General features: G+C 45.6%; 2 protein-coding genes across 16 annotated transcripts in view; both read right to left on the bottom strand.

Annotated features, from left to right (window-relative positions):
• Nucleotides 1-26,050, bottom strand: part of bmpr1ba (bone morphogenetic protein receptor, type IBa) — a 189,619-nt gene that overhangs the window by 55,860 nt on the left and 107,709 nt on the right. For 4 of the 15 annotated variants that reach the window (XM_052461091.1, XM_052461083.1, XM_052461084.1 and 1 more), the window contains 2 exons: nt 11,727-12,030; nt 11,562-11,624 (listed from right to left, as the gene is read on the bottom strand). The exons of 1 other annotated variant lie outside the window; for it this stretch is intronic. In XM_052461091.1, coding sequence (XP_052317051.1) covers nt 11,562-11,624; nt 11,727-11,805 — 142 coding nt within the window. In that variant the 5' untranslated portion in view covers nt 11,806-12,030. 10 more of the 15 variants (XM_052461086.1, XM_052461097.1, XM_052461095.1 and 7 more) reach the window with 9 other exon arrangements.
• LOC127907199 (uncharacterized) lies at nt 20,601-22,514 on the bottom strand. Its single transcript, XM_052461101.1, has 2 exons — nt 21,765-22,514; nt 20,601-21,663 (listed from the first exon to the last, which is right to left on the bottom strand). The coding sequence occupies exon 2, from the start codon at nt 21,409-21,411 to the stop codon at nt 20,746-20,748; it is 666 nt and encodes a 221-aa protein (XP_052317061.1). The 5' UTR covers nt 21,412-21,663; nt 21,765-22,514; the 3' UTR covers nt 20,601-20,745.

Raw genomic sequence — 26,050 nt, 5'->3', positions numbered from 1 at the left:
ATATTATGGTGGTGGTTTAGGAAACAATATTATGGTGCCTATTGTAACATTTGCTTTCTTTTCTGTCTAGCCAGGTGTACATTTCCATTTTATTCATGAAATTTGTTTCAAAACAAACACTGAACATACTGTGTCCTGACCCTGACAGGAGAACATAAACACCTGAAGAGAAACATTCAGAAAAAAACTAGAGACACACAGAGACAGACACACAGAGAGAGACAGAGAGAGAGAGAGAGAGAGAGAGAGAGAGAGAGAGAGAGAGAGAGAGAGAGAGAGAGAGAGAGAGAGAGAGAGAGACTGTCTACTGTTAATTTTTATTGTTTATTTCACTTTATATATTATCTACATCACTTGCTTTGGCAATGTTAACACATGTTTCCCATGCCAATAACGCCCTTGAATTGAATTGAATTGAGACAGAGACAGATATAGAAAGAGCATGAGAGAGATAGACAGAGAGACAGACAGAGAGACAGAGAGAGAGAGAGAGAGAGAGAGAGAGAGAGAGAGAGAGAGAGAGAGAGAGAGAGAGAGAGAGATAGAAAGCGCATGAGAGAGATAGACAGAGAGACAGACAGAGAGACAGAGAGAGAGAGAGAGAGAGAGAGAGAGAGAGAGAGAGAGAGAGAGAGAGAAAGCGCAGAGAGAGATAGACAGAGAGACAGACAGAGAGACAGAGAGAGAGAGAGAGAGAGAGAGAGATAGAAAGCGCATGAGAGAGATAGACAGAGAGACAGACAGAGAGACAGAGAGAGAGAGAGAGAGAGAGAGAGAGAGAGAGAGAGAGAGAGAGAGAGAGAGAGAGAGAGAGAGAGTAATAGAAAGAGCGTGAGAGAGAGAGACAGCGAGAGCTGGTGAGCAAAGTTTTTCTGGATGGGGAAGAGCCCTGTCGAAGCCAAAAAGGAAGTGTCAGGTCCGGATGGATGGCCCCGGCTCTGGGAGGAGTAAGTGAGCCATGTCGAGGAGCAAAGGAATCAAAAGGAGAGCAGCGGGGGAGGACCGTCACTCTCAACGTTGTGTCTATCCATCCACTACCACCACCGATTGCTTTGATAAACAATGTCCTGAAAAATCCTTGCTTACTCATATTGATGCGAGTGTCCAAAACGACTTCCCGGAGTCCTTATTTTTGGTTTTGCATGAATTGGCTACCAAAACCATGTCCAAAACAGCCAAATTCCCTTAATCGAACTACCCCTTCATCCCCACCTACCACCATGCACCAAAACACTGCCAGAGTAGCCTATAGAGTATACCATAGCAAAACACTCCCACAGAGTAGCCCACTGCAAAACACTCCCACAGAGTAGCCTACTGCAAAACCCTCCCACAGAGTAGCCTACTGCAAAACACTCCCACAGAGTAGCCTATAGAGTACACTATAGCAAAGCACAGCAAGAGTATCCTATCGGAAAACACTCCCACAGAGTAGCCTACAGCAAAACACTCCCACAGAGTAGCCTAGAGTACACTATAGCAAATCACTCCCACAGACCAGGCTATAGCAAAACACTCCCTCAGACCAGCCTATAACAAAACAATCCCACAGACCAGCATATAGCAAAACACTCCCACAGACCAGCATATAGCAAAACAATCCCACAGATCAGCCTATAGCAAAACACTCCCACAGACCAGTCTATAGCAAAACACACCCAGAGTATCCTATCGGAAAACACTCCCACAGACCAACCTATAGCAAAGCACTCCCACAGACCAACCTATAGCAAAACACTCCCACAGAGTAGCCTAGAGTACACTATAGCAAAACACTCCCACAGAGTAGTCTATAGCAAAACACACCCAGAGTAGTCTATAGCAAAACACTCCCACAGACCAGTCTATAGCAAAACAATCCCACAGACCAGCCTATAGCAAAACACTCCCACAGACCAGCCTATAGCAAAACACTCCCACAGATCAGCCTATAGCAAAACACTCCCACAGACCAGCCTATAGCAAAACACTCCCACAGACCAGCCTATAGCAAAACACTCCCACAGACCAGCATATAGCAAAACACTCCCACAGACCAGCCTATAGCAAAACACTCCCACAGATCAGCCTATAGCAAAACACTCCCACAGATCAGCATATAGCAAAACACTCCCACAGACCAGCCTATAGCAAAACACTCCCACAGACCAGCATATAGCAAAACACTCCCACAGACCAGCATATAGCAAAACACTCCCACAGAGTAGCCAGTAGCAAAACACTCCCACAGAGTATACTATAGAAAAACACTCCCACAGAATAGCCAGTAGAAAAACACTCCCACAGAGCAGCCTATAGAAAAACACTCCCACAGAGTAGCCAGTAGCAAAACACTCCCACAGAGTATACTATAGAAAAACACTTCCACAGAATAGCCAGTACAAAAACACTCCCACAGAGTATCCTACAGAAAAATACTCCCATAGACCAGCCAAAAGCAAAACACTCCCACAGACCAGTCTATAGCAAAATACTCCCACAGACCAGTCTATAGCAAAACATGGGATATGTTAGGGTTCAGCTGGTGCTGAAACGCTAAGAAGAAGATGAGGACCGTTAATCTAAGGGGGTATATGTTACAGGATGTAATGCCCCTTAATACCTCGTCCCCCCCACCCTCTCCTTTCCTTTCCTTTTCCCCCTGGTTATTAGAGAGCCACAGGTGCTCTGGGCCCCAGGCTCCGGCACGCTCACCCCAGGACAACCCTCCTCTCTCCTGGGGCCCTGGGCTGGCCAGCGGAGCTGCACATCTGAACGGCTGGGTGTCAGGTTCTACTGAGGGGAACCCGAGACACATCCTGTCAGGAAGCCACTGGACCAACAAGCTCTGAGGAGCACAGAACAGCGCCCTCACTTTCCCTCTCCTCTTTCACCTTCTCTCCCTCTTCCTCCCTTTCATTCTCTCGCTCTCTTTTTTCCTCTTAAACAATCCTTTTGAAATGATTATGCCTCTGTAGCCAGAGTGTGGTAGAATGTTTTTATTTAACCTTTATTTAACTAGGCAAGTCAGTTAAGAACAAATTCTTATTTACAATGACGGCCTACCCCAGCCAACCCCTGACTTCAGTCTTCCACTATTTGGTTCTTTATAAAGCTATTGATTAAAACAATATATTATTACAGTCCAACACCTCGGTTGTTGTTTGTCTGGAGATTTATTAGAGTTCATTCTGTAGTGTATTTTACAGTTTATAATTAGGAAAGATCCATGTGACACCTAACACCGTTATGCCAAACTCAACGAAAACCTGTATTACTTTAAGGACAAAACCATTAAAAAAAATATATATATATATATATATATATATATATATTAAAAAAAACCTCTCAACAACACAATAGGATATTTTGGACATTTTGCCCAACAAAAAAAAAGGACTCATTAACAAGTAGTGGCAAAAGCAAAGCAACTCCAGTCCTTTGAATATGAAAAGTGATCCTATGGTGTCGTTTCCACAAAGCACAATGAAATGTAAACTAACCGCTTCCTCTCAGGGCTAGTCTGGTGCTGGCCTGAGGTACCAACAGCTTTGTGCGGCGTCGCCTTCTTTCCCCTCGCTCTTTGTCTTTTTGATAAACGAAGCGTTGTGCTTCTGGACCCGTATTCATAAAGAGTCTCAGAGTAGAAGTGCTGATATAGGACCAGGTCCCTCCTGTCCTTGTAGTCCTATTCATTATGTTCTAAAAGTCTAAACTGATCAACACTCCTACAATTAATGAATAGGGGCCCTTCACATAAGACACAATAGCATAGCTGAGACAAGCTCAAGGCTAAAATGCTTAGAATGACTCTCTCCTCAGACAGGGAAGACTCTCTTCTCTCCTCAGACAGGGGAGACTCTCTCTTCTCTCCTCAGACAGGGGAGACTCTCTCTTCTCTCCTCAGACAGGGGAGACTCTGTCTTCTCTCCTCAGACAGGGGAGACTCTGTCTTCTCTCCTCAGACAGGGGAGACTCTGTCTTCTCTCCTCAGACAGGGGAGACTCTGTCTTCTCTCCTCAGACAGGGGAGACTCTCTCTTCTCTCCTCAGACAGGGGAGACTCTCTCTCCTCTCCTCAGAGACGGGAGACTCTCTCTTCTCTCCTCAGACAGGGGAGACTCTCTCTTCTCTCCTCAGACAGGGGAGACTCTCTTCTCTCCTCAGACAGGGGAGACTCTCTCTTCTCTACTCAGAGAGGGGAGACTCTCTCTTCTCTCCTCAGACACGGGAGGCTCTCTCTTCTCTCCTCAGACAGGGGAGACTCTCTCTTCACTCCTCAGACAGGGGAGACCGTCTCCTCTGTGAATTCAGTCGACTACCTGAAGAGATAGGGAAACATCTCTCTGTAGCCATTCTCCTCAAACTCTCAAGTCTTCACATTTCACCAGGCCAAATATTTTTCTTTTTGACCCACGTTGAACTCTATAGTCAGTTAAACCACTCATTTAACCTTCTACCAACCTGTGGGAGGCTGATGCCGGCCGGCTGGCTGGCGACAAGCGTGAACCATATTGGCTGACCTGCAGGGGGTGCACTAATGTAGCAGTGTTTTCCCATGCTCGTCCTCAAACCTCATTGTGACCTATATTTATCTTGTTTATACCGTGTACAGCATTGTTTTGTATATGTTATGTGGGAATTGTGCTGTTATGTGTTTATTTAATATCTTAACATCTTATCGCCTTGCAACAACTGAAGGTCCCTTGGGGAAAACAGTCATTCTATTGTATCCCTGACTAGGCTGCTCTTGTATTTCTCTCACCTGACAATAGTTCAATACAGAAGTAACTACAATAACAGCAACATGAATCCCTGTTGTATTTCCACCACACTAGGAATGAATCAACTGTGGGCTGGCTACTACAGTCCTCCCTCTGAAGCTACACATCATGTTGATGAGATTAAAATAATGGGATGTTTCAGTAGATCGGGCCAATGAGCAATCAATAGCCTGCTGCTTAGAGCCAATGAGCAATCAGTAGCCCCGCTGCAATGATTTAGTGGGACAGAATCTGCATTCCAAACTGATGCTAGTAAAGTTGTGTACTACACACACTGAACTGATGACACTATTGGCTACTGTTCTAACAGATGGCTCCTGTTCTTCCTGATGGCTACTGTTCTAACAGATGGCTACTGTTCTTCCTGCTACCACTGACACTTTCCCTCCATAATGAAGTTGGAGAAGTGTGGAGAAAAAAAGAAAGCCAGACAGAATAATGAAAAGGCCACGAAGACAGGCAGAGGAAAGAGATAGTTAAACAAGTCATAAGAGGACATGGGGGATGCTTTTACACGTCCATTTAGTCTATCTAAAGTCAAAGGCACATTTCAAGTGGTCTTGGTGGAACTCCCCTTTTAAAATCGGGAGAACATGTGTCTGGTTCTTGACAGGGTGTTCTACAGTACAAACATTTGTACACAAGGCCTTGAGTGTAGAAATCAAAACATTTAACCAGTTTAATGTTTGTATCCTTAACAAAAGCTTAACCCTTCCCTTATGTTCAGGGTCAATTTGACCCAGAAGAGTTTGAAATCACTAAAATACTATTTTACATCATTTCTTCACCATAACCCTTCATCTACATTCCTAACTATGAGTCTAAAACCTGTAAAACATGTCATTTAAAAAATACATAACAAAATAATAATTGACACGGTAATGGAAAAGTGACTTCCATTATGTTCTGTGTAAATTTGACCTGCAGTTTGACCCCTGCACCTTGAACTTTAGAATGTTATGTCCAAGAAATAAGCTGCTTTCTGCACAGGAATGGTGAAACCTTGCGGATCACATAGATATATATATATATGATTTCCTATGACTCAGAGGCTGAAGAACACTGGTCTGAAGTCAAATTTGACCTTGACCTTTGTGCTAGAGACAAATTGTATTCTGTGAAGTAAAGATCTAACCATGATGATCACAAGGAAATAAATATGTTTGGTAAGACTATTTGGATAGTCTGTAGAGCATCTACAGTTGGGCTATCAACAAAATTTCAACTAACTATCTACTAACCCTAGTCCTAGCTCTAACCCTTACCCTAACCTTAACTTTTATTTAAAACCTTACCATAACCTTAACCGTAACAAGCAGTTGCTTATCAACAGTTTGTTCGTAATATGACCATCTGTAGAACTACAGTGGATTCATAAAGTCCCCTCCCCTTTTCCACATTTTGTTATGTTACAGCCTTATTCTCAAATGGATTAAATACATATTTCCCCTATCTACACACAATACCCCATAATGACAAAGTGAACAGGTTTTTATACATTTTGGCAAATGTATAAAAAAAACAAAAAACAGAAATACCTTATTTACATAAATATTAAGACCCTTTGCTATGAGTCTTGAAATTGAGATCAGGTGCATCCTGTTTCCATTGATCATCCTTGAGATGTTTATAAAACTTGATTGGAGTCTACCTGTGGTAAATTCAATTGATGTGACATGATTTGGAAAGGCACACGTCTGTCTCTATAAAAAGGTCCCACAGTTGACAGTGCATGTCAGAGCAAAAACTAAAACATAAGGTCAAAGGAAATGTCCGTAGAGCTCAAAGACAGGATTGTGTCAAGGCACAGATCTGGGGAAGGGTAACAAAAAATGTCTGCAGCATTGAAGGTTCCCAAGAAAAGTGTCCTCCAACATTCTTAAATGGAAGAAGACTGGAACCACCAAGACTACCTAGAGCTGGCTGCCAGGGCACACTGAGCAATCGGGTGTGAAGGGCCTTGGTCAGGGAGCTCTAGAGTTCCTCTGTGGAGATGGGAGAACCTTCCAGAAGGACAACCATCTCTGCAACACTCCACCAATCAGGCCTTTATGGTAGAGTGGCCAGACGGAAGCCACTCCTCAGTAAAAGCCACATGAAAGCCCACTTGGAGCTTGCCAAAAGGCACCTAAAGGACTCTCAGATCATGAGAAACAAGATTTTCTGGTCTGATGAAACTTGGTCCTGAATGCCAAGCGTCAAGTCTGGGGGAAACATGATACCACTCTTATGGTTAAGCATGATGGCGGCAGCATTACACTTTCACAGTGTTTTTCAGCAGCAGGAACTGGGAGACTCGTCAGGATCGAAGGGAAAGGTGAACGGCGCAAAGTACAGAGAGATCCTTGATGAAAACCTGCTCTAGAGCGCTCAGGACCTTAGACTGGAGAGAAGGTTAATCTCCCAACAGGACAATGACCCTAAGCACACAGCCAAGACAATACAGGAGTAGCTTCGGGACAATTCTCTGAATGTCGTTGAGTGGCCCAGCCAGAGCCCGACTTGGTCTCTGGAAGTTCCTGAAAATAACTGTGCACCGACGCTCCCCATCCAGCCTGACAGAGCTTGAGAGGACCGCAGTGAAGAATGGGAGAAACTCTGCATATACAGGTGTACCAAGCTTGTGGCCTCATACGCAAGAAGACTCAAGGCTTTCACTGCCAATGGTGCTTCAACAAAATACTGAGTAAAGGTTCTAAATACTTATGTACAGTTAAAGTCTGAAGTTTACATACACTTCGGTTGGAGTCATTAAAACTTGTTTTTCAACCACTCTACAAATTTCTTGTTAACAAACTAATTTTAGCAAGTCAGTCAGGACATCTGCTTTGTGCATGACATAAGTAATTTTCCCAGCAATTGTTTAGAGACAGATTATTTCACTCACAACTCACTGTATCACAATTCCAGTGGGCCGGAGGTTTACATACACTAAGTTGACTGTGCCTTTAAACAGCTTGGAAAATTCCAGAAATTTATGTCATGCCTTTAGAAGCTTCTGACAGCTTCTGATAGGCTAATTGAGTCAATTGGAGGTGTATCTGCGGATGTATTTCAAGGCCTACCTTCAAACTCAGTACTTCTTCGCTTAACATCATGGGAAAATCAAAATAAATCAGTCAATACCTCAGAAGAAAATTGTAGACCCCCACAAGTCTGGTGCATCCTTGGGAGCCATTTCCAAACTCCTGAAGGTACCACGTTCATCTGTTCAAATAATAGTAAGTAAGTATAAACACCATGGGAACATGCAGCCATCACATCGCTCAGAAAGGAGACGCATTCTGTCTCCTAGAGATGAACGTACTTTAGTGCAAAAAGTGCAAATCAATCCCAGCAGGACCTTGAGAAGATGCTGGAGGAAACAGGTACAAAAGTATCTATATCCACAGTATACTGAGTCCTATATTGCCATAACCTGAAAGGCCGCTCAGCAAGGAAGAAGCCACTGCTCCAAAACCGCCAAAAGCCAGACTACAGGTTGCAACTGCATATGGGGACAAAGATTGTACTTTTGGAGAAATGTCCTCTGGTCTGATGAAACAGAAATAGAACTGTTTGGCCATAATGACCATCGTTATGTTAGGAGGAAAAAGGGGGGGGGGGCTTGCAAGCTGAAGAACACCATCCCAACCGTGAAGCACGGGGTGGCAGCATCATGTTGTGTGGGTGCTTTGCTGCAGGAGGGGCTGGTGCACTTCACAAAATAGATGGCTCATGAGGAAGGAAAATTATGTGGATATATTGAAGCAACATCTCAAGATATCGGTCAGGAAGTTAAAGCTTGGTCGCAAATGGGTCTTCCAAATGGACAATGATCCCAAACATACTTCCAAAGTTGTGGCAAAATGGCTTAAGGACAACAAAGTCACGGTATTGGAGTGGCCATCATAAAGCCCTGACCCCAATCCCATAGAAAATGTGTGGACAGAACTGAAAAAGCATGTGCGAGCAAGGAGGCCTACAAACCTGACTCAGTTACACCAGCTCTGTCAGGAGGAATGGGCCAAAATTCACCCAACTTATTGTGGGAAGCTTGTGGAAGGCTACACGAAACGTTTGACCCAAGTTAAACAATTTAAAGGCAATGCTACCAACTACTAATTGAGTGCATGTAAACTTCTGACCCACTGGGAATGTGATGAAAGAAATAAAAGCTGAAATAAATCATTCTTCCTACTATTACTCTGACATTTCACATTCTTAACATAAAGTGGTGATCCTAACTGACCTAAGACAGGGAATATTTACTACGATTAAACGTCAGGAATTGTGAAATACCGAGTTTAAATGTATTTGGCTAAGGCGTATGTAAACTTCCGACTTCAACTGTAAATGTTTATATATACATACACACACACACACACACACACACACACACACACACACACACACACACACACACACACACACACACACACACACACACACACACACACACACACACACACACACACACACACACACACACACACACACACACAGCTTTGCCATTATGGGGTAGCTTGTGTAGATGAGGGGGAATAGTTTTTCATGTAGAAAAAAGGCTGTAATGTAGAACATTCAAAGGGTCTGAATCCTAATGTACCGTATAGATTGAAAATCTGGACTATTAAAATAAAGTGGGACCGTATATTTTCCCTGTGATGTTCAGAGACCGAGGTACATTGGATCTGAAGTTTGACAACAACAAAAAAAGGAAACGAAATACACAAATATCATAAAATGTCAATTTGATTAATTTACGACTTTGGTAAAGTAATCAAACATTTCTCTCGAAATGTTGAACAGTTGGATCGATCAACTCGTGGGATGAAAAGACGACATTTTCAGCTACTAGAAAATACATTTTGGGAGGTTAAAATCATATATCTATATTAGTATACTTCCAGGTCAACAGGTCAAAATTGACCAGGAACATAAAGGGGTGTAGGCCCAATCAAACAGAAGCGAAGGGTTAAAAGCTGACCAAGTCAATGGGGTTTCATTTCATTGATCTAAATAAATGTACGCTTCATATATCTGCTGATGATAGTAAACCCAGACTAAAGAAAACTGAAATGTGTTACAAATTATTACCAAGGAAGAAATAATTGAATATCAGCAAATACGACTTAACTCATCGAGTTAACTAAAATACTAAATGAAAAGCAAGTAGGTTTTGTAGTATGGATAATTACTGGTTTGCAGTACTAAACAGTGTAGTCACCTATTTAATGCAAGTTGTGGATTGTCATACATTTTCAGCACATGACAGAAGTATAACATACAGAAAGCAGTGCATTATGGACATACATTACCCTGAACGGGTATGACTACTTAACATTACAGAGACCAACCTAAGCCTGTTAACATCATAAACTCTACATAGAACCAGACACAACACAAGGTACCTTACATCTATGAACGCAGTCTCTTCTATAAGCACCATTTAGAGAACTTGGTTAGCATTTTCAGGTTAATTCTGTTAGATTGAACTCCCTGATAGGACAACGTCTGGTTTTTGTAGAACATATACGTTTTAGAGAATGTGCCCTCACTGCAACCTGTGTGTTTTGTGTGTGGGTGTGTGTTTTGTGTGTGGGTGTGTGTTTTGTGTGTGTGGATGTGCGCAGATGCATGCGTGCTTTGAGAGTCTGTGTGCATTCGTGTGTTTCATGAGCGTGTGTGTGTTTTGTGAGACTGCATGTGTGTATATGTCCTTGCATGGTGGAAATGTGTGTGTGTGTGTGTGTGTGTGTGTGAGAGCTCAATCATTGTGTGCCCTGGCAGAAGGAGGGTTGAGTGTTTTTTAAGCTGTGAGTCCAACTGTGTGTCAAACAAGTGGGAGACAGCTCCGTATCCCTGCCTGGTTGACCGACTGCTCTGTGATGGATTCATTAGTACAGACCGTAGCAAAACATTGAATTAGTTATTGGGCAAATTCAGGTCGGCCCCTCCATGTTTCTGCCCATTTGGTTCCTAAATGAATACACCCCCATCTATCTGCCGGCCAGGCACACTGGGCGATGCCTTACACACCACTAAACAAATCCTAACTCTAACTAACAAGGACCAAGAGCAGGCTGCTCGCTCACATTTCCCTTAAAGCTACTGTTACTGTAATCCACTACAATGATGTTACTGTAATCCACTACAATGACGACAATAAATAAAAATAGAACGACAAACCCAAGCAAGGATATACATCTAATTGGTAAACGGCGTGCAGCCAACAACCCTTGCTATTAAGATGAACCTTTGTCATAGCGACCGATAGAATTTCCTAATTTTTCTCTAAATTCATCTGTTACTGTAATCCACAAAAATTATAATTCCAAGCCACCAAAACAAATAGCCTACTTCCATTAAAAACAAGAGGATATATTCTTGAATCTAGATGTTGAAACAATATAATATTGCCATGTGTTAATCATTATTCGTGTGAATATAAATTAAACAAGACTGAATTTTGAAAAATCAAAATGATAACTTTGAACCAGAAAAGTACCCTGCTGCGTCATTGACGATTTTTAAAATCCAAGTCCATTGAAATCTAGAGAAAAGGCCAACTTTGATACCACCAAAACGAGAAGGGAACTGAATACCATGTTGTTGTTTAAAGCATGCAACGCAAATGAAGCTGCGTATTCTCTATAGACTTCTCTATAGACTTCTCTATAGACTTCTCTATAGACTTCAAAGCATTCCACACCTGGACAACTGTGCCGTACATGTGATCCTTAATATGTAAAATATCACCCAACATATTTCAATCCAGTATATAGTGTGACCAGTCTGAAAGTGTCAGGTCCCTTACCATGGATCGTTCCCCAGTCTGAGTCACCCTGGGGACTACCCCTAACCCTGGGACTGAGGAGAGCTGTGTAGGAGAGAGAGAGTGAGTGTGAAAGAGAGAGAGACAGACAGAGAGAGCGAGACAGAGTGTACGGAGCGGTGTGTTAGTCCACTCAGTAGTACTCACCGTAGGTCTGGTAGTGCAGAGACAATAGTCCAAGCAAGATGAGATGGCTCCAGTGTGCTCCTTCCCACAGCACCAGCATGGTGTCTCGACTGCTAGCCGGGCTACAGATGAGGGGGGAACTCCCTCAGGCTCCGGCCTCCACACAATGTCTCAACTCCCTGGTTCTCGCTCTCCCCCTGTGTGTGTGTGTGCTCAGACTGGGGAATGCGCGCGTCTCCTCTCTGTCCACGGTATGAGAAACTCCACTCTGCACAACACACACAGCAGCCTCAATTACTGTTCCTGCTCCACACTGACTGGCCAGCTGTGAGAGAGAGAGAGAGCAAGAGAGAGAGAGAGAGAGAGAGAGAGAGCAGAGTTACATTTCTCTCTCTCACAGTGCAGTATGTGTGTAGTAGTAGTGGGGCTGGCAAGGACAGGGCCAGCCCTCTCCCCGGACTCCTTGTGGATAAGACAACAAAGCGGCAGCTGATCGCTCCTGGCCTGGCTGGAACCCCCACCACTAGCCCTGCTCCTCTGCCTGCTCCTCTCACACCTCTCTGAGCTTCTGTTGCCCATGGAGAAGAAGGTCAGGGGTTGGGGAGAGGAACAAGGGAGAGGAGGGGGAAGCTAGAGGGGTAAGCTAGTAAGGGCAAGAGAGGGGTGAGGACATTCTCGTCCTCTCAAAAACAAGCAGAGGACCTGCCAGTGAGAATCTACTACCAGTGTTACTACCAGTGTAACTACTATGAGTGTAGCTACTACCAGTGTAACTACTACCAGTGTTACTACCAGTGTAACTACTATGAGTGTAACTACTACCAGTGTAACTACTACCAGTGTTACTACCAGTGTAACTACTACCAGTGTATAACTACTACCAGTGTAACTACTACCAGTGAAACTACTACCAGTATAACTACCAGTGTAACTACCACCAGTGTAACTACCAGTGTAACTACTACCAGTGTAACTACTACCAGTGTAACTACTACCAGTAACTACTACCAGTGTAACTACTACCAGTGAAACTACTACCAGTGTAACTACTACCAGTGTAACTACTACCAGTGGAACTACTACCAGTGTTACTACTACCAGTGTAACTACTACCAGTGAAACTACTACCAGTGTTACTACTACTAGTGTAACTACTACCAGTGAATCTACTACCAGTGTAACTACTACCAGTGAAACTACTACCAGTGTAACTACTACCAGTGTTGCTACTACCAGTATAACTACCAGTGTTACTACTACTAGTGTAACTACTACCAGTGAAACTACTACCAGTGAAACTACTACCAGTGTAACTACTACCAGTGAAACTACTACCAGTGTAACTACTACCAGTGTAACTACTACCAGTGTAACTACTACCAGTGAAACTACTACCAGTGTAACTACCAGTGTAACTACTACCAGTGTAACTACCAGTGTTACTACTACCAGTGTAACTACTACCAGTGTACTACCAGTGTTACTACTACCAGTGTAACTACCACCAGTGTAACTACTACCAGTGTTACTACTACTACCAGTGTTACTACCAGTGTAACTACTACCAGTGTAACTACTACCAGTGTAACTACTACCAGTGTTACTACTACCAGTGTAACTACTACCAGTGTAACTACTACCAGTGTAACTACCACCAGTGTAACTACTACCAGTGTAACTACTACCAGTGTAACTACTACTGTAACTACTACCAGTGTAACTACCACCAGTGTAACTACTACCAGTGTTACTACCAGTGTAACTACCACCAGTGTAATTACTACCAGTGAAACTACTACCAGTGTAACTACTACCAGTGTAACTACCAGTGTTACTACTACCAGTGTTACTACTACCAGTGTAACTACTACCAGTGTAATTACTACCAGTGAAACTACTACCAGTGTAACTACTACCAGTGTAACTACCAGTGTTACTACTACCAGTGTAACTACTACCAGTGTTACTACTACCAGTGTTACTACTACCAGTGAAACTACTACCAGTGTAACTACTATGAGTGTAGCTACTACCAGTGTAACTACTACCAGTGTTACTACCAGTGTAACTACTACTAGTGTAACTACTACCAGTGTAACTACTACCAGAGGAACTACTACTAGTGTAACTACTACCAGTGGAACTACTACCAGTGAAACTACTACCAGTATAACTACCAGTGTAACTACTACCAGTGTAACTACTACCAGTGTTACTTCTACCAGTGTTACTATTACCAGTGAAAGTACTACCAGTGTTACTACCAGTGTTACTACCAGTGTGTTGACAGGAAGACTCTAACCTTAAATCATTAGTGGGATAAATGTCCAAACTGATCCTAGATCATCTCCAGCAGCACAGGATTACTCCCTGATTGAAACAGCAGGTTTCACATTAAGAAACATTCAGAGTCGAGATGACATCATCTCTGCCAAAAGCATTTCCATTAATAAAGAGATGGAGTGAGACAGTAACAGGCCATTTCCTTTTCCCTGTAAGGTCTTTACCACACAGCTACAAACGACCTCGCCCCCTCTGACACACACTCACGCACGCCCTGACTGTGTGCATGTGTGTGTGCCAGCATACTAGCGCCCCTGTGCTGTGTGTGTGCCAGCATACTAGCGCCCCTGTGCTGTGCGTGTGCCAGCATACTAGCGCCCCTGTGCTGTATGTGTGCCAGCATACTAGGGCCCCTGTGCTGTGTGTGTGCCAGCATACTAGCGCCCCTGTGCTGTGTGTGTGCCAGCATACTAGCATGTGTGCCAGCATACTGTGCTGTGATGTGTGCCAGCATACTAGCGCCCCTGTGAGCATGCGCCCCTGTGTGTGTGTGCCAGCATACTAGCGGCCCTTTGTTGTGTGTGTACTAGCGCCCCTGTGCTGTATGCCAGCATACTAGCGCCCCTGTGCTGTGTGTGTGCCAGCATACTAGCGGCCCTTTGTTGTGTGTGTGCCAGCATACTAGCGCCCCTGTGCTGTATGTGTGCCAGCATACTAGCGCCCCTGTGATGTGTGTGTGCCAGCATACTAGCGCCCCTGTGTTGTGTGTGTGCCAGCATACTAGCGGCCCTTTGTTGTGTGTGTGCCAGCATACTAGCGCCCCTGTGCTGTATGTGTGCCAGCATACTAGCGCCCCTGTGATGTGTGTGTGCCAGCATACTAGCGCACCTGTGTTGTGTGTGTGCCAGCATACTAGCGGCCCTTTGTTGTGTGTGTGCCCCCTGTGCTGTATGCCAGCATACTAGCGCCCCTGTGTTGTGTGTGTGCCAGCATGTTTGTTGTGTGTGTGCCAGCATACTAGTGCCCCTGTGATGTGTGTGTGTGTACCAGCATACTAGCGCCCCTGTGTTGTGTGTGTGCCAGCATACTAGCGGCCCTTTGTTGTGTGTGTGCCAGCATACTAGCGCACCTGTGTTGTGTGTGTGCCAGCATACTAGCGGCCCTTTGTTGTGTGTGTGCCAGCATACTAGCGCCCCTGTGCTGTATGTGTGCCAGCATACTAGCGCCCCTGTGCTGCGCACCTGTGTGTGCCAGCATACTAGCGGCCCTTTGTTGTGTGTGTGCCAGCTAGCGCCCCTGTGCTGTGTGTGTGCCAGCATACTAGCGCCCCTGTGATGTGTGTGTGCCAGCATACTAGCGCCCCATGTGTTGTGTGTGTGCCAGCATACTAGCGCCCCTGTGTTGTGTGTGTGCAGACGTGCAAATGTATACACATGCATGCCTGTGGATCTGAGTATTCTGTGAAGGCTGTTACGGGGTCAACTGTTACTTTAGACCTCACCGTCTCCGACGAGAGCCAAGTGAGGGAGGGAAGCCAAGAGAGGCACAAAGCACACCAACAGGCACCCAAACTGCCCCTCAGTACAAAACAACAAAAGCAATTCACAAAAGAGGAGGACAACACAGACACCCAGATGTCTAGTGAACTCTCGTTTCTCCTCTATCCCAGTCTAGATTTGTTTTTCCGGTCATTACACGACCAGACTTCTGTTCTTTTCACTCGTTGGTCATTAGCAGCTAACAATGGGTACCCTCTTTCTAAATTACTCTACAAATAAACAGTCCCGCCCTCCCCTCTTCTCCGTACCCCTCTACCCTACTTTGGGTCCCCTGAACTCACTCCCCAAGACACCTTGTTCTCTCCACTCAACCGAAGTGTAACTTCCAGCATGTCCAGCCTCCGAAAAGATTCTACAAACTGAGATTTCCTCCTTTTCACCAGTAAGCAGAACAACATGTTTTTGTGTTAGTTTGTGTGTAAACTTCAAGCTGTGTGTGCGGCTGTGTGTGTGTGTGTGGGTGCCTGCGGCTGTGTGTGTGCCTGCGGCTGTGTGTGTGACTGTGTAGGTGCCTGCGGCTGTGTGTGTGACTGTGTGGGTGTGTGGGTGCCTACGGCTGTGTGTTAGACTGTGTATGTGGGTGCCTGCGGCTGTGTGTGTGACTGTGTGTGTGGGTGCCTGCGGCTATGTGTGTGACTGTGTGGGTGCCTGTGGCTGTGTGTGTGACTGTGTGTGTGGGTGCCTGCGGCTGTGTGTGTGACTGTGTGTGTGGGTGCCTGCGGCTGTGTGTGCGCCTGTGTGTGCGCCTGCGGCTGTGTGTGTGACTGTGTGGGTGCCTGGAGCTGTGTGTGTGCCTGCGTGTGTGCCTGCAGCTGTGTGTGTGTATGCCTGCGTGTGTGCCTGCGGCTGTGTGTGTGCCTGCGGTTATGTGGGTGCCTTCGTGTGTGCCTGCGGCTGTGTGTGTGTGCCTGCGGCTGTGTGGGTGCCTGCGGCTGTGTGTGTGTGCCTGCGGCTGTGTGTGTGTGCCTGCGGCTGTGTGGGTGCCTGCGGCTGTGTGGTTGCCTAGAAGAGGTACGCAACTGATCTGTGGTCTCACTTTGGCAGTGTGGCTGTCAGGGGTGATCTGTGGTCTCACTTTGGCAGTGTGGCTGTCAGCGGTGATCTGTGGTCTCACTTTGGCAGTGTGGCTGTCAGCGGTGATCTGTGGTCTCACTTTGGCAGTGTGGCTGTCAGCGGTGATCTGTGGTCTCACTTTGGCAGTGTGGCTGTCAGCGGTGATCTCTGGTCTCACTTTGGCAGTGTGGCTGTCAGCGGTGATCTGTGGTCTCACTTTGGCAGTGTGGCTGTCAGCGGTGATCTGTGGTCTCACTTTGGCAGTGTGGCTGTCAGGGGTGATCTGTGGTCTCACTTTGGCAGTGTGGCTGTCAGCGGTGATCTGTGGTCTCACTTTGGCAGTGTGGCTGTCAGCGGTGATCTGTGGTCTCACTTTGGCAGTGTGGCTGTCAGCGGTGATCTGTGGTCTCACTTTGGCAGTGTGGCTGTCAGCGGTGATCTGTGGTCTCACTTTGGCAGTGTGGCTGTCAGGGGTGATCTGTGGTCTCACTTTGGCAGTGTGGCTGTCAGCGGTGATCTGTGGTCTCACTTTGGCAGTGTGGCTGTCAGCGGTGATCTGTGGTCTCACTTTGGCAGTGTGGCTGTCAGCGGTGATCTCTGGTCTCACTTTGGCAGTGTGGCTGTCAGCGGTGATCTGTGGTCTCACTTTGGCAGTGTGGCTGTCAGGGGTGATCTGTGGTCTCACTTTGGCAGTGTGGCTGTCAGGGGTGATCTGTGGTCTCACTTTGGCAGTGTGGCTGTCAGCGGTGATCTGTGGTCTCACTTTGGCAGTGTGGCTGTCAGCGGTGATCTCTGGTCTCACTTTGGCAGTGTGGCTGTCAGGGGTGATTTGCTCGAGGCGCAGGATTACATGCGAGGAGGAGGACCTCTTTTCCAAAACGCTGGGACACTATGTACCCGCCCCACCCTCACACACTGTCCCTCTGAAGTGCGGGGGCATCCATCAAGGGCCCAGCATGAGGGCAGACGGTCTGAAAGGGCCCAGCAGAGGGGTTGGGGGAGGCGAGGAGGAGGAGAGGAGGAGGGGATGAAGAGTGGAAGGGCTGGAGGGGGGGACTTTTGTCTCTGCTAGCTTAATAAACTCCAACTCTACTCTCTAGACTCATCTGCTTTCCAATGGCTCCTGGACTGGCTGGCTGGCGGCGCTGATGGATTTTCCCCTCTTGAGAAAGCTGGCACTAGTTTCTCCCATTAATATGCTAATGCTATTTAACCCACATTAAAAGGGTTCCGTGTTGAGTTCTGTGCTCCACCACGGGCTGCTAGTGGAATTTAAAAGACCGTCATTGTGTGGCGTTACATAACTTTCTGTGCTGTTCTGTTTGAAATTAAAAGTTGTTCAAATTGGTTATGGATCAGCCAAAGCATTTAATACTGATGTTGGGCTAAACTTTTCCCCTGATCACAACACAGACCTGATCTTATTACTACAGAAAACTGATCACAACACAGACCTGATCTTATTACTACAGATATCTGATCACAACACAGACCTGATCTTATTACTACAGATATCTGATCACAACACTGATCTGATCTTTCCACCTATCACAACACTGATCTGTGTCGTGATATGGGGAAATATCAGGTACGATCAGCAGCAAAAGAGACCACAAGAAGCAAAAAGGGAGTGGAAGGTATCCGAGAGAGAGAACACAAAACTATACACAAGCTCCGTCTTTCCCCCTCCCTTTCTGATCTGTCCTCTCCATCTTAATTGCATTCCATCAGTTCAGAGCTGGCCGCGGCGGACATCGCAGGTTTTATATGAAGGAAATACTTTCTTGGGAGTTAATCCCTATGGGGCCCTGGTCAAAAGGGCACTTGGTCAAAAGAAGTTAACTATATGGGGAATAGGGTGATATTTCTGGATGCAACCTAAAGCAGACGCCCCAGATGGGTAATAGGAGGAGGGCTGCCTAATAACTCAAACGTCTCCCTTTCTTTGAAAAAGGCAAAACAAACAAACGGTTGGATAGGGTTAGGGAGGGCATTCCACAGAGGAACCCATGCTGCAGACCACACACACAAATCAGGGAGGCAAACTGGTGAGGACCCCCAAAAAAAGGTGACGTTTTTTCCACGGAAACAAACAAAAAAATCTGTGTGAAGTACAAGAAGAAATGTCTATTTTCTGAATATAACATGTGGCACAGCAACAACAAAAAGTGTTGTTTTTCCAGGTTTTGTAAAAATCTGTTTATTCAATCTCAAAATCACACGCAAAAAAAAAAAAAAAAAACGTTTGCAAGTTTATTAAACATAGAAAAACTGAAATATCACATTTTTAAAAAAATTTACATTTTTTTACTAGGCAAGTCAGTTAAGAACAAATTCTTATTTTCAATGACGGCCTAGGAACAGTGGGTTAACTGCCTGTTCAGGGGCAGAACGACAGATTTGTACCTTGTCAGCTCGGGGATTCGAACTTGCAACCTTTCGGTTACTAGTCCAACGCTCTAACCACTAGGCTAGCCTGCCGCCCATAAGTATTCCGACCCTTTACTCAGTACTTTGTTGAAGCACCTTTGGAAGCGATTACAGCCTTGAGTCTTCTTGGGTATGACACTACAAGCTTGGCACACCTGTATTTGGGGAGTTGCTCCGATTCTTCTCTGCAGATCCTCTCAAAGTGTGTCAGGTTGGCTGGGGAGCGTCTCTGCACAGCTATTTTCAGGTCTCTCCAGAGATGTTAGATCGAGTTTAAGTCCGGGCTCTGGCTGGGCCACTCAACTACATTTGTCCCAAAGCCACTCCTGCGTTGTCTTGGCTGTGTGCTTTAGGTCGTTGTTCTGATGGAAGATGAATCTTCGCCCCCAGACTGAGGTCCTGAGCACTCTGGAGCCGGTTTTCATCAAGGATTTCTATTTACTATGCTCCGTTCATCTTTCCCTCGATCCTGACTAGTCTCCCAGTCCCTGCCACTGAAAAACATCAACACATGCTGCCACCACCATGCTTCACTGTAGGGATGGTGCCAGGTTTCCTCCAGACGTGTTCCATCCTGGTTTCCTGTTTCCTGTTGTTTCTCGTGGTCTGAATCATTTAGGTGCCTTTTGGCAAACTCCCAGCGGGCTGTCATGTGCCTTTTACTGAGGGGTGGCTTCCGTCTGGCCACTCTACCATAAAGGCCTGATTGGTGGACTGCTGCAGAGACGGTTGTCTCATCTCCACAAAGGAACTCCGCCAGAGTAACCATTGGGTTCCTGGTCACCTCACCAAGGCCCTTCTCCCCGATTGCTCAGTTTCGTTGGATGGCCATTTATAGGAAGAGTCTTGGTGGTTCCAAACTTCTTCCATTTAAGAATGATGGAGGCCACTGTGTTCTTGGGGACCTTCAATGCTGCAGAAATGTTTTGCTACCCATCCCCAGATCTGTGCCTCGATACAATCCCGTCTCGGAGATCTACGGTCAATTCCTTCGACCTCATGGCTTGGTTTTTGCTCTGACATGCACTGTCAACTCTGGGACCTTATATAGACAGGTGTGTGCCTTTCCAAATCATGTCCAATCAATTGAATTTAACATAGGTGGCCTCAATTTTCAGTCTCACAACAAAGGGTCTGAATACTTAACCCTTGTGTAGTCCTAACATTCTGTATAGTCCCCTTCCTTGTCCCCTTCCTTGTCCAAACAATGACCCGCCTTCACTAAACCCCTAAAATAAAGCAACTTAATTGAATTTTAAACCCCAAATCTATTTTTATGAAGTAACAACCGGTCAGGTTTATTATCATTGCTGAAGGTACTGCATAGTTGTAAACATTTTTAACAAGAGATAGCACTTGCATAGCCTAAGAAAGAAGGAGAAATGTGCAGAAAGTAGTTTTAAATGCATTTTATTGAAGGGAAACCATAACAGTCTTGGCAACATAGTGGTATATTCTATACCAACATAGTGGTATACTCTGGTATATACTGTACAATGAGGAAATCAACAACAAAATAATAGTCTTCTCACATTTTTTTTAACCATTGCCCCCCACCCACAAGGTGTATAAATAACAATAAGAATAATGATACAAGACAAAAATGTGAAGAATATAAATCAAATCAACTGTAATTAGCACATGTAGGACAGTATGCAAGTGTGTTCATGGACTTTGCAGATGTATTTCTCTCATGTGTAGCACTTAGTATTGTTTTACAGTCCATTGGGGGACAGAATTTGGCATCTCCTCCTCTTGCCTGCCCCAGCCTCAGGTAGATCAGGCCAAGATTCAGCCCCCTGAACAGTTTTCACGAGGGCTGTAGAGGCCGCTGTGCGGGGGAGGCGCTCCCTTCTTTGAATGTGTGGGGTTACAAGTGTCTTTTCCAGCTGCTCCAGGAACACCCTCCTCTTGTTCCGCTTATCAGGCATCCAGGTAGGGTTGATGTTGTTCCCCTTATCAGGCATCCAGGTAGGGTTGATGTTGTTCCCCTTATCAGGCATCCAGGTAGGGTTGATGTTGTTCCATATCACGAAGGCGTTGTATGAGGACACATAAATGATGTTATGGAAGATGACCAGGGGCCAGCGGGCAGTCATCCTCCTGCAGCTGTAAGTTCCAATCACCTTGTCCAGGTTGTCCACGTCTCCTTTGTTGTGGTTGTAGTCCAGGATGATGGCTGGCTTCCTGTCCTCACGATCACTGATCTCAGCTGTTTTGTGCAGTGTGCTCAGGAGGACCACATTCTTGTTTCTCTTTGTGAGGTAAGAAACTAGAGTGGTGGTGGGGGTGAAGGCAAACTGATGAGAAGGCCTCTCTCCCCCTTGTTGAGAGGAGTGCAGCGGGAGCTCAGGCTCGTTCTTTCTAACTGTGCCAACCATGGTGATCTTCTTCTTCAGGAGCTGCTGGCTGAGTTCATAAGAGGTGAAGAAATTGTCACCAGTGACATTGTGCCTCCTCAGTCTCTGTCACATCAAGCCCAACCCGCATCCCCTGGTTCTTCTCCGGGCCCCCACTGGTCAGCTTTCCTGTGTAGACTTGCATCTTCCAAGCGTAGCTGGATTGTGCCACCCATATCTTGATTACATACTTTGCTGGCTTGCTGGGCATATACTGCCGGAAAGGACAGCGACCTTTTGACAAAACAGATTACTATCAGTAATTAGTATCAGTGTCACGGAAATCAATGATTTTACAGCAATACACAATACAATTAACAGTAAAAATCACTTACATTACAGTTATGAAAATAAAAATGTAATTCTGAATGGAACCAGTTGCTCATTCACTGTTACTTCAGGCCCAGGGTTATAGAGGTACGGCAGACGCTCCACCCACTTCTCCCAGACCTCTCTTATGGCTCCACCCACTTCTCCCAAACCGCTCGTATGGCTCCACCCACTTCTCCCAGATCTCTCTTATGGCTCCACCCACTTCTCCCAGATCTCTCTTATGGCTCCACCCACTGCTCCTAGACCTCTCTTATGGCTCCACCCACTTCTCCCAGACCTCTTATGGCTCCATCCACTTCTCCCAGACCTCTTATGGCTCCACCCACTTCTCCCAGACCTCTTATGGCTCCACCCACTACTCCCAGACCTCTCTTATGGCTCCACCCACTTCTCCCAGACCTCTCTTATGGCCGCCAGTTTGTCTCTCACAAGTCTTGCAGGTCTTGACTCACGGTTATCAAATCGTAGCGTTCTTTAGAAAGTGTGAAAGACTTTCAGTGGCACGGAAAATCGCCCTTCCACTCTCTGCATCCCAGAGACTACATGTAAGCCTCACCTCGGGACCTAAACACACCCACAAAGATTAGCAGCCCTATGTAGGCACGCAGGTCAATCTCATCCATCCTTTTCCAGTTGTCTCCATATTTACAGAAACCCTCCAAATGTGTCATCTCCAGGATGATTTTTTCGATGGCTGGTGTGATGAACATGTAGAATGTTGAGGCAATGTCCTGGGCATGGGCAACTGCATGTCTTGTGGGCCTTGAGGTCATCCTTATGACATGTTGACTGCCTGTCTTGTGGGCCCTGGGGTTCATCCTTATGACATGTTGACTGCATGGCCTGTGGGCCCTGGGGTCATCCTTATGACATGTTGACTGCATGTTGTGTGGGCCCTGGGGTCATCATTATGACATGTTGACTGCATGTCTTGTGGGCCCTGGGGTCATCCTTATGACATGTTGACTGCATGTCTTGTGGGCCCTGGGGTCATCCTTATGACATGTTGACTGCATGGCCTGTGGGCCCTGGGGTCATCCTTATGACATGTTGACTGCATGGCCTGTGGGCCCTGGGGTCATCCTTATGACATGTTGACTGCATGTCTTGTGGGCCCTGGGGTCATCCTTATGACATGTTGACTGCATGGCCTGTGGGCCCTGGGGTTCATCCTTATGACATGTTGACTGCATGTCTTGTGGGCCCTGGGGTCATCCTTATGACATGTTGACTGCATGGCCTGTGGGCCCTGGGGTCATCCTTATGACATGTTGACTGCATGTCTTGTGGGCCCTGGGGTTCATCCTTATGACATGTTGACTGCATGTCTTGTGGGCCCTGGGGTCATCCTTATGACATGTTGACTGCATGTCTTGTGGGCCCTGGGGTCATCCTTATGACATGTTGACTGCATGGCCTGTGGGCCCTGGGGTTCATCCTTATGACATGTTGACTGCATGGCCTGTGGGCCCTGGGGTCATCCTTATGACATGTTGACTGCATGGCCTGTGGGCCCTGGGGTTCATCCTTATGACATGTTGACTGCATGTTGTGTGGGCCCTGGGGTCATCCTTATGACATGTTGACTGCATGTCTTGTGGGCCCTGGGGTCATCCTTATGACATGTTGACTGCATGTCTTGTGGGCCCTGGGGTTCATCCTTATGACATGTTGACTGAATGTCGTGTGGGCCCTGGGGTTCATCCTTATGACATGTTGACTGCATGTTGTGTGGGCCCTGGGGTTCATCCTTATGACATGTTGACTGCATGTTGTGTGGGCCCTGGGGTTCATCCTTATGACATGTTGACTGCATGTTGTGTGGGCCCTGGGGTCATCCTTATGACATGTTGACTGCATGTCTTGTGGGCCCTGGGGTTCATCCTTATGACATGTTGACTGCATGTCTTGTGGGCCCTGGGGTCATCCTTATGACATGTTGACTGCATGTCTTGTGGGCCCTGGGGTCATCCTTATGACATGTTGACTGCATGTCTTGTGGGCCGTGGGGTTCATCCTTATGACATGTTGACTGCATGTCTTGTGGGCCCTGGGGTCATCCTTATGACATGTTGACTGCATGTTGTGTGGGCCCTGGGGTTCATCCTTATGACATGTTGACTGCATGTTGTGTGGGCCCTGGGGTTCATCCTTATGACATGTTGACTGCATGTTGTGTGGGCCCTGGGGTTCATCCTTATGACATGTTGACTGCATGGCCTGTGGGCCCTGGGGTCATCCTTATGACATTCTGTGCTGCCATCCTGCCCTGGTCTTTGACAGTTTGGGGCATTTCTTCTTCATCTGAAGAATATGCATCGTACTTTTTCCCCATCCTCTTCTTCAGATACCTCCTCCTCTTCTCAATCATTTGTTCTCTTGTTTTAATTTACTCTGTGAACTGGAGTCATGTCTGGGGTCGTAGAGGGGAAGATGCTGCATATACACAAGAACGTTTTAGTTTTGTCTGAGTTCAATCAGTAGCACACAATCTCAATTTCTCAGTGTGTGTGTGTGTGTGTGTGTCTTTGTGGTTTTTGTGATGTGTAAATGATTTTATAACTGCCGGGTCAAAAATGACCCTAAGACAATCTTTGTACCATAGTGATATACAGCTTTCATGGAAATATGAACAAATGCGATGGTTCACTTTTTGTCATTTTGGGGTCACTCTCGGAAAAGTCATCAAGTTAAGTTGAACAAATATAATTTAGGGGTTTCTATCTTCTGTTAAACAAAGTGGCAGATCATATGTTACCCTTAAGACAACACAAGGGTTGGGTAAATAATGTATTTGTTTTTATTTTGTAGAAAAAAAAAATTAAAAAAAGAAAAAAAACGTTGTCATTATGGGGTATTGTGTGTAGATTGAGGAACATTTGCGCTTATAGCCTACTACCATGTGTGCATTGCTGTGGTTATAATGTGAAGAAATAGCCTAATAGTTTATCAACATTTTAAGCTAAAAGAAGTAGATAGTAGATTGACATAGGGTACTGATTTTGTTGTTTGTTAGGCCTACTCACTTTGTTGGCTGATGAAAAGTAAATGTGGACAGTTCTTCCAATATCTTCAATATGCACCTCGGAATTGGATAAGGATGCACGCAGTTGCGTCCCCCGATGTGTCTGTCTTCACTTGTAGCCTGTGAGAAAGACCCGATCACGTGATGGAGAGCCATGTGAGTGAAAGTTGCGTTTTGGTTTGCGCAGCACACTGAGGGAGATGTACAAAGCGCAGCACTCCGGGCCACAAACAGGAATGGATTTTTTAGGTGCATTAAGGCCACAAATAGGAATGGATTTTTTAGGTGCATTAAGGCCACAAACAGAGATTGATTTTTTAGGTGCATTAAGGCCACAAACAGGGATGGATTTTTTAGGTGCATTAAGGCCACAAACAGGGATGGATTTTTTAGGTGCATTAAGGCCACAAACAGGGATGGATTTTTTAGGTGCATTAAGGCCACAAACAGGAATGGATTTTTTAGGTGCATTAAGGCCACAAACAGAGATGGATTTTTTAGGGTGCATTAAGGCCACAAACAGAGATGGATTTTTTAGGGTGCATTAAGGCCACAAAAAGGGATGGATTTTTTAGGTGCATTAAGGCCACAAACAGGGATGGATTTTTTAGGTGCATTAAGGCCACAAACAGGGATGGATTTTTTAGGGTGCATTAAGGCCACAAACAGGGATGGATTTTTTAGGTGCATTAAGGCCACAAACAGGAATGGATTTTTTAGGGTGCATTAAGGCCACAAACAGGAATGGATTTTTTAGGGTGCATTAAGGCCACAAATAGGAATGGATTATTTAGGTGCATTAAGGCCACAAACAGAGATGGATTTTTTAGGTGCATTAAGGCCACAAACAAGGATGGATTTTTTAGGGTGCATTAAGGCCACAAACAGAGATGGATTTTTTTAGGTGCATTAAGGCCACAAACAGGGATGGGTTTTTTTAGGGTGCATTAAGGCCACAAACAGGAATGGGTTTTTTAGGTGCATTAAGGCCACAAACAGGGATGGATTTTTTAGGTGCATTAAGGCCACAAACAGGGATGGATTTTAGGGTGCATTAAGGCCACAAACAGGGATGGATTTTTTAGGGTGCATTAAGGCCACAAACAGGGATTGATTTTTTAGGGTGCATTAAGGCCACAAACAGGGATGGATTTTTTAGGGTGCATTAAGGCCACAAACAGGGATGGATTTTTTAGGTGCATTAAGGCCACAAACAGGGATGGATTTTTTAGGGTGCATTAAGGCCACAAACAGGGATCGATT

Source organism: Oncorhynchus keta, chromosome 14 (assembly GCF_023373465.1).
Source record: "Oncorhynchus keta strain PuntledgeMale-10-30-2019 chromosome 14, Oket_V2, whole genome shotgun sequence".
Lineage (NCBI taxonomy): Eukaryota > Metazoa > Chordata > Actinopteri > Salmoniformes > Salmonidae > Oncorhynchus > Oncorhynchus keta.
The sequence above is the reverse complement of the archived record's forward strand: the minus strand, read 5'-3'. Positions and strand labels throughout refer to the sequence as shown.